Consider the following 17795-nt stretch of genomic DNA (forward strand, 5'->3'; position numbering starts at 1 on the left):
TTTTTAAGTTTATTTATCTGAGAGAGACAGAGTGAGAATGGGGGAGGGGCAGAGAGGGAGGGAGAGAATCCCAAGCAGGTTCTGTGCATGGTCAGCGCAGAGCCCAGTATAGGACTTGAACTCATGAAACCATGAGATCATGACCTGAGCTGAGATCAAGAGTCAGTTGCTTAACTGACCGAGCCACACGGGCACCCCCCAAACATTTTAAATAATAACTCGAATTAAGACTGGAAACACTAAACTCTTATTTCCCAAAATCTGGCAAAACACCATTGGGACTTGTAAATAGAAACCTTATGTATAAAGAGGGCATTGACAAATCTCTAAGAGGAGCTTCCCATAAATTATACAATGTTTAGGATATTTATGTTAATTTTACCTGTCCAAATCTAAACTAGGGAGGGCTGAGCGTCTTTTCTGATTTGAGAACTTTTCTCATGAAACTTATCAAAAGTAAAAAAACAAATCTAATTATTTCTAGTACATTTGAAAGGACACCTTGTGATTTTTCCAGGGATCCTATGGGATATCTCTAAGATAGCTTTAGTTAGTAAAAATATACTGAAAGTTTTATTGTTTTCTATATTTAGGATCTGATTTTGGGAAGGCAAACCTTCAAGGAGTTGTCAGTGAAAATGCTTAAGATAGGAGTGTTGGTGCTTGAGAAATAATACCCAGGTATTTTACCAGGGTGACAATAAAACATTTTAAAATGAGCATTGAAGGTAACCAATTTTAAATAACCACAACTTTTTCATGAGGAGCCTTTGTTTTCTTAAGTAATTAAGGACATAATTAGCCAGTATAAAGCAAAGAAAATTATTCTAATAAGACACAAAATAATTGCTATCTGGGCATATTACACAGAAAAAAAAAAGAATAGCTTTTAATATTGTAGGTGAAGGCGATAAACTGTAAACCAGGGAAATTGGCCCATCAATACTGAACAAACTTAGCTAAGATTTTAACCAGTTCATAGCTTTTCAGACTCGTGGCGTGGTATTATAAACCATGGCAAATAAAATTCTCTTGCTAAGTTTTGTTCATTATTTTCCTTTATATTCTGTAACATATTTACAATTTACTTGAGGACAGTTCTTAGGGGGTCATCAAGGTCAAATTTAATTTAAAATTTTTTTTTAAATTTAATTTATTTAAATTCACATCCAAATTAGTTAGCATCTAGTGCAACAATGATTTCAGGAGTAGATTCCTTAGTGCCTCTTACCCATTAGCCCATCCCCCCTCCCACACCCTCTCCAGTAACCCTTTGTTTGTTCTCCATATTTATGAGTCTTTTTTTTTTTTTAATGTTTATTTATTTTTGAGAGAGAGAGAGACAGAGTGCGAGTGGGAGAGGACAGAGAGACAGACAGACAGAATCCAAAGCAGGCTCCAGGCTCTGAGCTGTCAGCATGGAGTTGCTGCGGGGCTTGAACTCACAAACCGCGAGATCACGACCTCAGCCAAAGTCAGATGCTCAACCGACTGAGCCACCCAGGCGCTCCAATGAGTCTCTTCTGGTTTGTCCCCCTTCCTGTTTTTATATTATTTTTGTTTCTCTTCCCTTATGTTCATCTGTTTTATCTCTTTTTTTAATTTTATTTTTTTATTTTTTAAAATTTATATCCAAATTAGCATATAGTGCAACAATGATTTCAGGAGTAGATTCCTTAGTGCCCCTTACCCATTTAGCCCCTCCTGTAACCCTCAGTTTGTTCTCCATATTTACGAGTCTCTTCTGTTTTGTCCCCCTCCCTGTTTTTATATTATTATATTTATATTATTATATTTTGTTTCCCTTCCCTTATGTTCATCTGTTTTGTCTCTTCGTCTCTTCATGTCCTCATATGAGTGAAGTCATACGATTTTTGTCTTTCTCTAATTTCACTTAGCATAATACCCTCCAGTTCCATCCATGTAATTGCAAATGGCAAGATTTCATTCTTTTTGACTGCCGAGTAAATACTCCATTGTATATATATACCACATCTTCTTTACCCATTCATCCATCGATGGACATTTGGGCTCTTTCCATACTTTGGCTATTGTTGATAGTGCTGCTATAAACATGGGGGTGCATGTGTTCCTTCGAAACAGCACACCTGTATCCCTTGGATAAACACCTAAGTAGTGCAGTTGCTGGGTTGTAAGGTAGTTCTATTTTTAGTTTTTTCCCTACTGTTTTCCAGAGTGGCTGTACCAACTTGCATTCCTAAAATGATACTAACATGCAGTGCATTTATCATTGCTATCTTAAAATGAATCAATAAGTAAACATTTAAAAATGTCTCAGACTGTCCAGCCAATCATAGTCAAACCATATAATCAAGAGCTAATAATAATGTTTTGAGGTGCTAAGTTTTGAGATTATTTAAGTATGTTAAAGATGTTTGTGTCCTCCCAAAATTCAGATGTTGAAGCCTATCCCCCAATCTTCTGGTATTTGGAGGTGGGGCCTTTGGGAAGTAATTAGACTACCACAACAATCAATATGTAGAATATTTTTATTACCCAAAACATACCTTGCATGGTTTTGCAGTCAATTCTCCTTCCACCCTTGGCTCCAGGCAACCACTGATCTGCTTTTTGGGGCTATAGATTAGTTATGCCTATGGCAGAATTTCGTATGTGAAAAATCATACAGTATTGACTCTTTTGTATTAGACTTCCTCATGTTCCTCAAGTACTCCTGTTCATTTTATTTATTTTTTTAAAGATTTTTAAAATGTTTGTTTATTTTTGAGAAAGACAGATTGGGAGTTGGGGAGGGGCAGAGAAAGAGGGAGACACAGAATCTGAAGCAGGCTCGAGGCTCTGAGCTGTCAGCATACTGCCCAACATGGGGCTAGTACTCTTGTTCCTTTTAATGCTTAGTATTTTCTTGTGTAAATATGCCACTATTTGTTTGGTAGATATTTGGGTTGTTTCCAGTTTTTGGATATTATGAATAAAGCTGCTATGATCATTCATGTACAAGTCTTTTTATGGACATATGTTTTCATTTTTTTGAGGTATATAACTGCAAATGGTCCAGCCATTAAAATAGTACCCTAATCATTGCTACCATCAATGGGAGTAGCTTAGCCATAAACAAACCTAACACAAAACCTGATTATATAGAGGAAAATTAAACTTATAAAAGTAGAGAGTCAACAAAGTTCAGATTGCCACTTAAAATTTACCTTTAGAAGTTAAGAAAAGATATGTGTGGGCAGCCCACATGAGGTACACTTCTCATCTGTGGCTCTGTGAGGTGAATCCATTGGGCATTTTGGTGGAGTACTTGCAGTACTGTTTAACAGGTAATTTTCCAAAAAAGAAAATCATGACTCTTATCTAGATATAAAATGAAAACATTTAAAGATTAAAAAAAAAAAAAGCCTCATCATTAATGAGGGGATCAGATGTTATAACCAGTTATCAATTTTTTCCATTATCAATATTTATGATTGAAAGTTGGCAAAATATCAAGGATCATAATTTCATTAATATTGTCCCCATATTGATACTCATCTGTTTGAGCAATAAAGTAAAGGCAAGCAATTCATAAATTGTTAAAATGCCTATACTTTTCCTTGGCTTTATTTCAGCAAAATCACTATGTTGTAATTAAGATTGTTTAAAATAAATGGTATTATCTTTATGTCAATTATATCTCAATAAAACTAGGAAAAAATGTTAAATAATTCATCAATATTTTATATTATATATTGAAATTATATTTTGAGTATACTATATTACATTAAATAAGATATATTAAAATTTTAAAAATTGTGTTATCTTGATAACAGTGCCAAATTAACTTTGAGGCATTTTATTTCTTAACATTATTAAAAAATAAGTTCTATTTAGAGGGTGTTTATTCTGCTGCAGATGAACCATGAATTTTGCACATAAACTTTGTGATGGAATTTCATAAATAATGGTCATCATGGAAGATATTGCACAATGTTGTAATATCACCTTATAAATTACTGTCACTTTTATTGCAATTTCACCATTTCTTAAAAGCAACGTCTAGGGCCTTATAACATTTGTTAAGGTCTTCTTTAATCTTTTCAGTGCTGGGATATTATAAACAAAAGCAACAATAGCAGTATGTTCATACTAAATCTTAATATGTTACTGGTTCCAAAGTAGTCTATAGAGATCAGCTTAGGATTATTTGGCAGTGACTCTTCTTTATAGTCATGTATTGTGAACATAATCTAAGGTGGCCCCCATGGTTTCCTTCTCCTCTGGGTGTTCACACATTTGTGTGTTGCTCCTCCCTTTGAATGTGGACACTACCTTTGACTTGCTTCTAACAGAACAACAGGACATAGTACAGGTGATGAGATATCACTCCTTTGACTATTTTATGGTATGTAAGACTCTAGTTAGTAGGCTCACCATAGAGACTGTACTTGTTTGATGAAGTAGGTAGCTATGTTGGAAAAGCCCATGTAGCAAGGAACTGCGGTAGCTTCTAGGAGGTGAGGTGGCTTTCAGTTGATATCCAGCAAGCAGCTAGGGCCCTCAGTTTTACAACCACAAGGAAATGAATTCAGCCAATTACAATACTGGGCTTAGAAGTGGACTCTTCCCCAGCCTAGCCTCCCTTATGAAAACACAACCTAGGCAACACTGTGAATGTCTCACTTTGTGAGACCCTAAGCAGAGGACCTAGCTAAGCTGTGCTTAAATTTTTGATTCACAAAAACTGAAATTAATTAGTTTGTTTAAAGTGGCTATATTTGTGATAATATGTTATTCGATAGAAAATGAATACATGATACAGATGTACTTATTACATTTTCTTGCTTTAATTTCTGTATATTGCAATGTCAGTTTCATTATATCTGGTATGTGGAAATTCTTTTGACTAAATTATTTTTAATCTTTTAAAAGGTGAAAGAGCCAAACTGCTAAACAGATTTCTTTCGTTTTTGTCTCCCCATCAAATGGTAAATGTTAAGTGTTTAAGTTTGTAAACTTAAACACTCTTTGGAGTGTTCTCCAAATTCTCTTTGGAGAATTACATAATTCTCCAAAAATGGTTGTATCATTTTATACTCCCTCTAGTGATATTGAGAGTTCTAGTTGGCCCACATCCATACTAACACTTATTATGGTCAGACTTTAAATTTTAGTCATTCTAGTGGGTGGGTAGTGGTATCTCACTGTAGTTTTAACTTGTATTTGCCAGATGAAAAATGATGTTGAGCATGTTTCTCATGTACAAATTGGCTATTTGTATATCTTCTTTTGTGAAATGTGTGCTCTAGTCACTTGCTCACTTAAAATGAATTGTTTAGTTTATTATTATTACTAAGAGATGTTTATACATTCCAGGTATAGATCTTTTGTCAGATACATTGTGACTGTATTCCTCCGTCTATGGCTTGCCTTTTTCCTTTGAAAAATATTTGCAACAGTAACTTTCAAAGAGCAAAAGGTCAACCTCCCTGGTGGTCTAGTGGTTAGGATTCGGCGCTCTCAAAGAGCAAAAGGTCTTAATTTTTATATTGTTCAGCTTGTGAATTTTTATTTTTTTGTGAGTTCAATTTGTGAATATTCATCCTATGTACATCCAAGAAATCCTTGCCTGTCCTGAGATCATGAAGATTTTCTTCAGTGTTTTCTTCTAGAAGTTCTGTAATTTTAGCTTTTACATTGGGTCTTAGTCCCTTTTGAATTATTTTTAACTTTAAAAATTGTGATAAAATACATATAACATTTAATTATACACATTCTCAAGTATACAATTTAATGGCATTAAGTTTATTCACAATGTTGTGCAACTATCACCATTATATTTCTAAACTTTTTCATCACCCCAAGTATAAACTCTGTAGCCTTTAAGAAATAAGGCTTTCCCAGCTTCTGGTGGCTCTATTGTACTTTCTGTCTCTATGCATTCACCTATTACAGGTACTTCATGTGAGTAGAATCACACAATATTTGGCCTTTTATGTCTGGCTTATGTCACTTAACATAATTCATTTTGTCCATATCTTAAGTCAATTTTGGTAAGATATTTTTTGAGTTTTTCTTTTTTAATTTTTAATGTTTATTTATTTTTGAGAGAGAGTGTGAGCAGGGGAGGGGCAGAGAGACAGAGGGAGACAGAGCATCCAAAGCAGGCTCCAGGCTCTGAGCTGTCAGCACAGAACCCGATGCCGGGCTCGAACCCACAGACTGTGAGATCACAACCTGAGCTGAAGTCGGACACTTAACCGACTGAGCCACCAAGGTGCCCCTTGAGGTTTTTAATTTATGTTATTGGCATAAGTTGTTCCTGGTATTCTCATTCTTTTATTGTCTGTTGAAGTGTTGCGATAGCCCATCTTTTATTCCTAAGAATGGTAATTTGTGTTTTCTCTCCTTTGCTTCTTGATTTGTCTTACTAGGAATTTTTTTTTTTTTTTTTTTTTTTAGAGTAAACTCTACATCCAATGTGGGGCTTGAACTCACGACCCCAAAATCAAGAGTCACAGGCTCTAAACTGACTGAGCCAGCTGGGTGCCTCTGTCTTACTAGGATTTTTATTAATTTTATTAATATTTTCAAAGAACCCACTTTTGGCTTTGTTAATTTTTTCTATTTTTTCTTTTCTGTCATTGATTTCCTTTTAGAAGCATGTCCTAAACCATTGAGGCTGCCTCTAGACCTCATGACAGGGCTCTTCTGTTCCTGCCCCCTCCCCTTTTTTTTTAATTGAGATGTAGTTGACAGACAGTGTTTTAGTCATTGATTTCTGCCTTTACTTGTATGTATTCTTATATTTTGATTTTTAAATTTTAATTGGCTTTTCTTTTTTCAGTTTTTAATCTAGAGGCATAAATTAGTGTAAGCATTTTATTTTTTATTTTTTTTATTAAAAAAAAATTTTTTTTAACGTTTATTTTTGAGACAGAGAGAGACAGAGCATGAACGGGGGAGGGTCAGAGAGAGAGGGAGACACAGAATCCGAAACAGGCTCCAGGCTCTGAGCTGTCAGCGCAGAGCCCGACGCAGAGCTCGAACTCACGGACCGTGAGATCATGACCTGAGCCGAAGTCGGACGCTTAACCGACTGAGCCACCCAGGCGCCCCTAGTGTAAGCATTTTAATGTAAGCATTTAAAGCTATAATTTCCTTCTAAGTGCTCCTTTAACTGCATACTATAAAGTTTGATATGTTGTGTATTCATTTTAAATTAATCTAAATTATTTTCTAATTTCCTTTGTCATTTCACCTTTGATCAATAGCATATTTAGAAGTGTGGTTTAATTTCCAGATGTTGGGGAATTATGTAAAAATTGTAATTGATTTTGAATTCTGTTGTGTTCAGATAACATACTTTATAGGATTTCAGTCTTTTGAAATTTCTTGAGACTTCTTTTATGGTCTAGCCTGTGGTCTTTCTTGATGTATGTTCAATGTATGTTTGATTAGCTACCCGGCATTCTAACTGGTGCCTTCTCAGCCTGGGATGTTTCCCCTTTTTCTGGGTTTGCATTTTTGTGTTGCCTTTTCCCAGTGCCTGAAAACTACTGCTTCGTATACTTTGTCTAGTTTTATGGGGCTTTGTAGCAGAATAGCTAGTTTTGTTCTCCTTCATACAGTTTGTCTAGTTTTATGGGGCTTTGTAGCAGACTAGCTACTTTTGTTTCCATAACTCTCATAGTTGCAGGTGAAAGTTTGACAGTCTTAATGCCTAAAATTGAGAGTTTTTTCTTAGTTCTCTCATAAGTGAGAACCTGTATTTTGTTTCAAGTTAATGAAAGTGTCATTTCTACTTTGTCATTTTCCTCCTTAGATAACTTATTACATATAACAAAGTTGTTTAACATGACTTTTGTCCCTGTTATAATCTATAGAACTGAGTTATATATATATATATATATATATATATATATATATATATATATATATATATATTTTTTTTTTTTTTTTTTTTAAAGTTAGGTATGATTTTTCTTTTTCCAGTAAAATTAATCATTTCAGTCTTTATTCAGTCTTGCTAGTGACCATTTGTTTCATCATTTTTCAACCAGCTTAAATCTTTAGTCATTTTAGCTTCAAATTTCAAAATAATTTACATTAAACCTGTAAGTTTTTCTCTATTTTCTGTGATCACGTTGCTGGTAAACCACAGGAGGAAAAAAAAAAACACCTTTCTACTTGGCTAAACATTAGATAAATAATATTAAGAACAATTATACATGCATCTATATTGGCATTTACTTCTGTTCTTTGACTATGATGGCTTATTTCCTGTTTATTCAATCTTTTCTTTAGTGCTAATAATTGTATGTGTGCCTTCTGTGTGCAGTGAAGTCTGTTCACTTTCGTTAATTTTGTTTTTTAATTTAAGCAGTACAACTTATTTGTAGATTTTTTATTTCTTAAGTTCTACTTTCCTGCTTTTTCTATCTCTGTCATGATTATATCTTGTACTCATTATTATAATGATCTATAGGATTTAAAAAGAAAATGTAATTGTATTCAGAGAGTATCAAGTTTGAATACATATATTTTATAGTTTTCAAAAATATATTGCAAACTATAAAAATATGGAATGCTTCCTGAACTTGTGTGTCATCCTTGCCCAGGGGCCAGCTAATCTTCTCTCTATCATTCCAGTTTTAGTATATGTGTTGCCAAAGTGAGCACAAGTTTGAATATATTTTTATAAAAATATAAAGTAAAAAATTGAACATTTTCATGCTTTTAAAATTATTTTGTTTTTAAGTATTTTAAATTATTTACCCTAAATTTAAGAATGTTGTGATTTCGGGGTACCTGGGTGGCTCAGTCAGTTAAATGTCTGACTTCAGCTCAGGTCATGATCTCACATTTCGTGAGTTTGAGCCCCGCATTGGGCTCTGTGCTGACAGCTTGGAGCCTAGAGCCTGCTTCCGATTCTGTGTGTCTCTCTCTCTCTGCCCTTCCCCTGCTCACATTCTGTCTCTCACTCAAAAATAAATAAACATTAAAAAAATTTAAAAATTTTGTGATTTCTGGATACATCTGAGTATGTATTTTTTTTTTAATGTTTATTTATTTTTGAGAGAGAGAAAGTCAGAGGGAGAGTGAGAGAGAGAATCCCAAGCAGGCTACGTGCCATCAGTGCCTGACATGGGGCTCAAACTCATGAATCATGAGATCATGACCTGAGCCAAAATCAAGAGTTGGACACTTAACTGATGAGCCACCCAGGTGCTCCTAAGTATATATTTTTATAGATAACATTTTAATTTTAGCATTAACTATACAATTATCACCATTAAAAATTAGCCTTTGGCCTTAACATATGTTATGTCTACACCTGCACATAAATAAACTTACTGGTGATATGAATTCCTTAATTCTGCAAAATGTTCCTCAGCTGCCATGTGCTCTGTTATGAATACTGAGGTAAATGATAAATATCTTTAGAACCATGAATTGGAACAGAAAGAAATTAAGTAAATAGTTGTTGGGTTGTATTTAGAACCATACTTGGATTAGACAAGAAATCTATTTTATTCATGTTATCTGAGAGGAGGAAGGATTTGACAGGTTAATTAATTTGTCTTTTTGCTTACTTCTAAGGCCCTTTGCTGTTCAGATACTTTATAATCTCAGCAGAATTCTTTCTGAAGTTTGCAGTTTCACAGTCCATAACAGCAATCTGACATGGTTGTCTTCTTAAAAAATACAAAGGAAGAAACATGTGGGCAACTGTTTTCCTGAGGTTTGAATAGTGTAAGTCATGAGAATGGATTTTTAGGGTTCTACTTTGTCAGTACAGAATTCTAAGTCACAAGTGTGATAGAAGCAACCCATTTCTTTAATGAATTTATTTTTGTGTATTTGTTATTTTGCAGAACTGCTAAAGTGAGAAGCCTGTGGCAGAGACCCTTCTTGCCTGGCCTAAGGATAGTAATGCAGTTGATAAATAGTTGTGAACAAATAAGAAAAAGCAGATGTTTAATCTTCCATACCTCAAATTGTTGAATGCTATCCAGTCCCAGGGAAATGTTAAGCCCTCCTAGTGCTGACACAGCCACAGGAATATTGGCACACATGTATTATAATGCCAGTAAGTTTAAAGAAAGTGCTTTGTGTGGGGATGTTAAACTCTGGGAGTAAGAGTGATGCTTTCTTTGGGTTAGATGAAGGACATAAAATATGACTCCCATTCTCTAAAAATCAAATATTTAAGGAGCTCCATGCTCTGCCTCCTCTCCCAATTTATTATTGCACAGCAGGCTAGAGAGAAGTGTATTTGCTGCTGTTGTCAGAATCGTCTGCTGAAAGGTATTATTTATAGCACAATGGTTCATTACATTGATTCTAGAGATTACCTCAGTTCACCAACTTGGCTGAAGACAGGAATACTTCTGGCTAGCATACATAGTTCATATGTAGGGTAACTAGGTGCAAATATATTGAAGAAAGGGTACTTTCTGCTTTACCACTGGCATGATTTTAACATCCTCGTGCTGCCACCTTTTTTTTTTTTTTTTAATAATGAGAATAATAATAGCGCATATATTATAGGACTGTGATGAGGACTACCTGGGTATTATGTGTAGTGTGCTTAGAATAGAGTCTAGTACATAGTAAGTACTTACAAATGTGTAAATGTTCGTTGCTGTTATGTCATCATTATATATTACTATTATTATTGTTCAGGAGCATGGGCTTGGGTATTAGAGACTGGACAATGTTGATTAAACTTAAGGCTGGCCTTAACCTGAGATGGGGATAGACCATGGTTGGTTTCTTAGTTGTGGGAGTGTGGGCTTTTGTGACTGACCCTGATAATTACTTGTTGAGAGGTTGTAGATTTGAGTGTTTCCATTTTCATTAGGACTTCTAGAGAACAGGGGATTCTGAAATAGGAGCTGTGAGAGCCAAGTGATGGACTAGTACATGGAAGGAAGAGTGAGTGTCTGTAGCTACTAGGTGGGGGCGAGTTTGCTTGGGTAATTAGAACAGTGGCTTTCAAATTTTGTAGACTCTGACCCCCTTTTTTTAAAAAAAAATTTTTAATAAACTCTATTTTTGAGAGAGAGAGAGAGAGAGAGAGAGAGATTGAAGCAAGGGAGGGGCAGAGAGAGAGAGAGAGAGAGACAGAGAGAGATTGAAGCAAGGGAGGGGCAGAGAGAGAGAGAGAGGGAGACACAGAGTCTGTAGCAGGCTTGAGGCTCTGAGCTATGGACACAGAGCCTGAGGCAGGATTCAAACTAACAAACCATGAGATCATGACCTGAGCCGAAGTCAGATGCTTAACCTACTGAGCCCCCCAGGCGCCCCTACTCTGACCCTTAATAACAAATAGATTTTATATTGCAGCCCATCACATGTTTGCCCTTGTATATTTATATGTATTACCAGTAATAGATGTCACAAACATGCATATTTCATAAAACAGTTCTGTGTAAAGCACTCTGATATTTTCTATTCTATTTCATTCTGTTTTCCTTTTAAGAAAATGTTGGTCCTGACTTCCTGAAATGATTTTATGAGTTAATAAAGAGTTGTGACCTGCAGCTGAAAAGTATTGGTTGGGGTATGAATTAATCCTTTGAATGTTACCCTAGAAAAACAGTTTGACATACTTTGTCATCTAGATAAATGAGTTGGCAGGTGCTCTGAAGCAGGGGACCAAGACTTTTGCTTACTCTGGCTCCCTTAGCTGTTGTTGTTTAGCTCTGCTTGATCACTTGGCTTTACCTGAGCACTTGGCTTTCTTCAGGCCAGGCTGTTTTTGTCAGATGGTTTTTTGTGTGTCTGGGCTGATCTCCTCTACAATGGGAGCTAGCTCCTTGAAGGCAAGACCTATAATAATAGCTAACGGTTCTGTAGCACTTCTGTGCTAGGCACTTTTCTGTTTTACATATATTAATCTTCACCACAATCTATAGATAGGTACCTTAATTATTTGCATTCTACAGATAGGGAAAACAAAGCATACAAGGTTAAATAGCTTACACTTCTTTAGAGTTCTTCTGTAGCTTACCTTAATGTCTTGTGTAACATCTGCCATGCAAATGATTTTATTAATAGTTACTGGTTGAAATTAAACCAATACTTTCTGGACTTATTTTCTTAGCTTCCTATGGCTTTTCTCACCACAAACTTATTCAAGTGATTAGAGAGTAATAGAAATTGAATTAAAAATGATGCTAAACTTTGTTTATGGAGGGAGTACAGAGTTTATTTAAATTGGTCAAATTCAGAATTTGAATAATGGCTATGCTTTGAGTCCTAACATTAAGACTATAATACTTCACCTGACCTGTGCTTGGGAATGAATAATGTTGCAGAAATGCCCATGTATTCTTAGCTCCTTAATTTACCAATTTGGGATCTTAATATTCTTTCTTCCAACCCACCGCCCACTGCAACAGCTGTTCTATAGTGGCCCACACCACCAGAGTTAATGGCGTTTCTGTCACAGTGTGAGTTTTCAAGTTGGTATTTACAGTTTTGCCAGAGTCTTCACTGCTACCAGGCCTCAGGGTTGGAGGTTGCAACTGACTTGTGGGGGAGGGAGTTTGGTGCTTGTCACTGGGGAGGAACAAGGTGCTCTCTGACGCTCTGATTTGTTACAGGCGGAGTGTGAATGATGTCAGGCAGATCAGAGGACAGCTGATTCATTTGGGATCTGGGACTCCTCACTGTGCCTCATTGCTGCCTCCTGGGCTCTTAAGTCTTTTGCAGTGGGGGTGGGGTGGGGGGATTCTGAATATTATGTTTTAGAAGAACAGTGCTTTAATTTTTCTCTTAAGTTTGGGAAACCTTTGTAAGTTTCCTTTGGCTTATAGACTGCATACCCCTTGTGTGAGAGAACTTCCTGCCAAGACTCCCGAGTGTGAGAGGGCAAAAGCTTGAGTAGCCAGGAAAATGATGAAACGAAGGAGAGAGAGACTGGGAGCACCATGTCTGCGGATTCAGTAAGGAGGCTGGGGTCTCTGAGTGGAAACTGGCACATGTCAGGAAAAGAACTAATGCCAACTAACACACTCGTTTGCTTGGATAAAGACTCTGCTTTGGAGATGCCAAGAGGGCTGGGCTGGCTTCATAAATTCAAGGTCAAAACACTGGTCCCTGGCAGGGGCCCATGGAGCTTCTAGTTCTGTAAATTGAGTTAGATATCATTTTAGGGGTGCTTAGGTACCTGGGGAACTGGGTTAATGATTAAGATCTTTTTTCCTGCCTTGAAAGCAAATGTGTATTTAAATTTACTGTCAAAGCTGCCTATACAAGCTCCATGAATGTGGGAAACAAATGGAAGTGAAAGTATCTTCTCCTTGGACTAGAGAGGGTATTGTATTTCTGCCCCTGGCCTGTCAGCTCAGGACCTCAGATCTGCCCTTGCAGATCCAAGCCTGAGTCCTTTCAGGTGTGACCTAATTTTATTTGTGTTGGCCAATATAGAAATAAAATAGAAATAGAAGAATACTTAGATAAGGATTTCAAAGCTGGGCAATGGAAGAAGGCTTCCATTTCAGGGTAGCTTTTCCAAGAGCTGCTCAGGCTTATTTAATGAAGAAATGCAGAGCGAATTGATCAGCAAATTAGGGAACCAGGGAATGAAGTGTCCTAGAATCCATTTCATTCATTGATCTGTCTTAAACTGCCTTTGTGTAACTCACAGGGTGGAGGGAATGCACTTCAGATTTTCTTCCCCTGAATGTTAGTGTTTACCTGGAGTTAGTGTGGTATACTTAAATAGACATACTTCTTCAGTGGGCTTTCTTTGGATCATTGCCTTCTGTGTTAGTGGATGCTCATTGATTGAATTAATGATTCAACAAGACCTTGGAAGACTGGACTTGTTTGAAATATATAATTAGAAGGATTGGCATATGTTTTTTAAAATGGTTTATTCTCCTACTTAGACTAAAAGTTAAAGACCATAAAAAAGAAGCTTCATGAACTAAAGTATCATTTAAAGTAAAAAGGACTTGTTAGTAAAACTTTAAATTTTTAAAATTAAGCTTGTAGTTTAAGAAAACATAAGTGGTCAGAATCATGCTCTCCAAATGTTGTTGGTGCACTGCTATTGGTAATCATTAGTGATTTTGAATTTAACTTAGGAAAATTCCCCCTGAGGAGCTAGTAAGTAGTTTCTAAATCACCTTTCCTTTTTCAAACAATCCTTTTTAAACTCTAGCCTCAGTGTATAACCAGTTTGCAGAGTGTTAATTACTAGCCAGTAGAGAATGAGATTTGGTTTTCATAGATTTATAATCTTGATTATATATTCATCAACATGACTAAGCCTCATTTTATGTGATAAGATTTATAACTCCATAAGCAATATTATTTAGGTTAATAAGAACTGTCTTTTCCAAAATAGTTTTTAAAATGTTTTTATTTATTTTTGAGAGGGAGAGAAAGCGGGACAGGGGATCTGAAGTGGGCTCTGTGCTGACAGCAGAGAGCCTGATGCAGGGCTTGAACTCACAAACCCATGAACTGTGAGATCATGATCTGAGCTAAAGTCGGATGCTTAACTGACTGAGCCACCAAGGTGCCCCAATAAGAACTGTCTTATTGTATGTTCTAATTAGCTGTAGCTTGTATACACTAGGGAGTTGAGTTTTGAAATAGTTCCTTAGAAAAGTGAAAATTCTTTTTGAAAGTGAGGAATTAATCCAAAATTAATATTTCTACTTCTTGTAATTTTTATTAATATGTTGAGTTTGTGGAAATTTGTGCACACCGGTAATTTTAAATAATTTTCTGCCTTCTACATTATCATTTTGTATCCTCTTTTTGTGTACTCATCTGAGAAATATGCTGAAGCCAGCTACAGGAATAATTAGTAGTAAATATTTCCTTTGAATATATGTAATTAAAACAAGTAAAATGTCACCATATTCAAATAGCCAGTAGTAACAACATAGGCAACTAACATTTTTAAACAGGTGCTTGTGTGATACCTAAGTTTTTAAAAAATCTTTGAAATGTTGTGGCTAAATATGGTGTTTGTATGGAAAGCCATGCTCCTACTATAGCAAATTAAATGCTGTACATCTGTCAATTATTTTTCATCATCTGTGACATATCAATCAATGATCAACAAAGTAGAAATCCATATTTACCATCTGTTTTCAGTCTAATGAGGTTATTTACTTAATAGTCTTCGTTAAGACTTAACACATCAAGAGGGCTAGGTTGTTTTTAGGGGAAAAAAGTAAACTAAAATACTAAAATTTAAATAGAAGCAAAATTTATTGTACAGAATTAAATGATGTTATTTAATGTACTCATTAGTCAAGAATTAGCTAAATAAATTGGTGTTATGGTAGAGATAATCTAATTTATGAACTATTAATGTTTTACTTTTACGGACATACACATTTCTCTAGGAAGTTTTAGTCATTGAACATAAAATATTACTTCTTGCTAATTGATGATTTGTAGTAAACTTATAATATATTTCCAGAAGCCAATTCTAAATACTTTGAATACCCAAAGCTTAAATTTTTGGTTTTAATTCTGTGGATTAAGTTTTAGTCTCAATGGTCATTCTGTGCCAACACTACACTGAGGTATGATATGTGAGAATGATTTTTGACCACTATTTTTGAGCCTTTTGCCTAAACTAACCCACTTTGAATATATTTCTTTTTCGTTGAGAAATTATCCCTGACCCTTCTTTTTTCTACTGTGGTACCTTGTCAGAATCTCTACTCTTTGCCGAGGATCTGAAGTAAACCAGCACATGTTTTCACCCACATCGGCTCCAGCTCTTTACTTCACTAAAATCCCATTTAGTGCTGATTGTGCTTTGGCTACTTCTCCTCTTGCCTTTTTCCTGAACCCACAAGTTCACAGCAGTCCTGGCAGTCCCTGTTCCAGCCGCCCACTGCTGTGGAGGTAAGGAAACCTGCTGTGATGTGAGTGTGGCCTTAGTGATTGCTTTTGGCCAAGTAGGTAAAAACCCAGACCTTTCTCCTTAATGATGGGAAGAAACAGAATAAAAGTCACAGAGAAGAGTAAGAGGAATTTCAGAGATTTCTGCTGTATTCAAAATTCAAGAGAAAGTAATATAGCATATCAGTAGTTAAGACAGTTATGTGCCCATTGTGACTATTGGACAGCCCTCTGACCCCTCCATAGGAGAAGCATAGCATGGCAGAATGCTAGAGCTCTCTAAAGGTTAGCTAGTCCAAATGCCACATTTTATACAACAGGAAAACTTGATTCTGAAGTAGGTTAAGTGATTTCTTCATATTGCTGAAAATAACCTTCTTCTCTTCAGTTCTTTCTGTCTTTTCGTATAATCAGCATTTGAGTAATACTATGTGCTGGATGGTGTTTTAGGCATGAAGAACAGAAGAATGAACACAAAGAGGTAAAATACCTGCCCTCCGAGGAACTTAGATTCTAGTGGAGGGAGACAAATGAATGAATGAATATATAACAGATGGACATATGTGATATGGAGAAAACAGGATGAGGAGAATAGGGAATGTGAGGCATAGGGGTTGACATTTTATATAAGATAGTCAGGGAGGGTCCTCACTCATAAGTTGACATATGAGCAAAGACCTGAAGGACAGTCACAGAGCTAGAATTAGAGATATCTGAAGGAAGAGTGTTTCAGACAGAGGCAACAGTAAGTGCCAGAGACCTGACCTAAGAGCTTGCTTCATGTGTTCTTGCACAGAATCCAGTGAGGCTCATGTGGAATGAGTTAAGAGGTAAAAAGTGGGAAATGAAGTCTGAGACATACGTGAGAAGCCAAATGGAGTAGAGCTTTAAATCCATTACTGGGATTTTTGTTTTTATGTTGAATGACATAAGAAGCTGTTGGAGGGTTTGAAGCAGGAACATGTTATGATCTGACTTAAATCCAAAGGATCCCTGTGGCTATAGTTAGAAGGGTACCTGGGGTGCCTGGGTGGCTCAGTTGGTTAAGTGCCGGACTCTTGATTTTGGCTCAGGTCATGATCTCACAATTCATGAGTTCAAACCCTGCATCAGGCTCTCCACTAACAGTATGGAGCCTGCTTGAGATTCTCTCTCTTTCTCCCTCTCTCTCTGCCCCACCCCTACTCACACTGTGTGTCTCCTTCTCAGTAAGTAAGCAAGTAAGTAAGTAAGTAAGTAAGGCTACTGTACATTCTAGGTAAGACACAATGGTTGTTTGAACCTACGGTGGTACAGGTGGTAAGAAGTGGTCAGATTTGAGGATATATTTTGGAGGTAAAATCTATAGGATTTGTTGATGGATTAGATGCAGAGTTTGATAAAAAGATGAGTGAAGGATGACTGAGAATTTGAGGTTGAGCAGCTAGGAAACTGGAAGAACCGTGAACTGAGACTGAGAAACTGTAAGAATAGCTAAGTAGACATTCAGTTAAAGATAGGTGAAGTCTGGGTTGAAGATTTATAAGGAATTATCAGTGTATAAGTGAAACAAATGATTAGATTTATGAGATCATCCAATGAGTGTCTATTGATAAGGAAGAAATGTCAGAGGATTGAGCCCTGGGGCCATCTGACTTTGAGAGATTGGGGAGATGAGGAACTAGCAGCGGAGGGACTGAAAAGGAGTGGCTTTTTAGAAATGAGAAGAATCAAGAGAGAGGTATCTTTGAAACCAATCATAATTTTTCAAGAAGGAAAGTGTGTTTGATCAATAGGTATTTGTTAAGCTTTTTGTTAGGAAAAAAAAAAGTATTCTGTTTTTGCATCTAAGATACTTCGTTTGAGTAATATAGTATATTCTGAACCTAAATTATTTTGCAGCCCCAGGTTTTCTCTTCCCAAAATGACATATTCATAACATTCTTTACTAAATATTCCCATAC

General features: G+C 36.1%; 1 protein-coding gene and 1 non-coding gene across 5 annotated transcripts in view; one reads left to right on the forward strand and one right to left on the reverse strand.

Annotated features, from left to right (window-relative positions):
• The window catches only part of MAST2 (microtubule associated serine/threonine kinase 2), a 220341-nt gene that overhangs the window by 106790 nt on the left and 95756 nt on the right, over positions 1-17795 (forward strand). Inside the window, exon 5 of one of the 4 annotated variants that reach the window (XM_042950962.1) lies at positions 15661-15855. The exons of the other annotated variants lie outside the window; for them this stretch is intronic. Coding sequence (XP_042806896.1) covers positions 15661-15855 — 195 coding nt within the window. The remainder of the gene's footprint in view (positions 1-15660; positions 15856-17795) is intronic. 4 annotated transcript variants of the gene reach the window in all.
• On the reverse strand, positions 8541-8646 carry LOC122228952. Its single transcript, XR_006206835.1, has one exon. It is a non-coding gene; the product is annotated as a U6 spliceosomal RNA (small nuclear RNA).

The sequence above is a fragment of the Panthera leo genome, chromosome C1, assembly GCF_018350215.1.
Source record: "Panthera leo isolate Ple1 chromosome C1, P.leo_Ple1_pat1.1, whole genome shotgun sequence".
NCBI lineage: Eukaryota > Metazoa > Chordata > Mammalia > Carnivora > Felidae > Panthera > Panthera leo.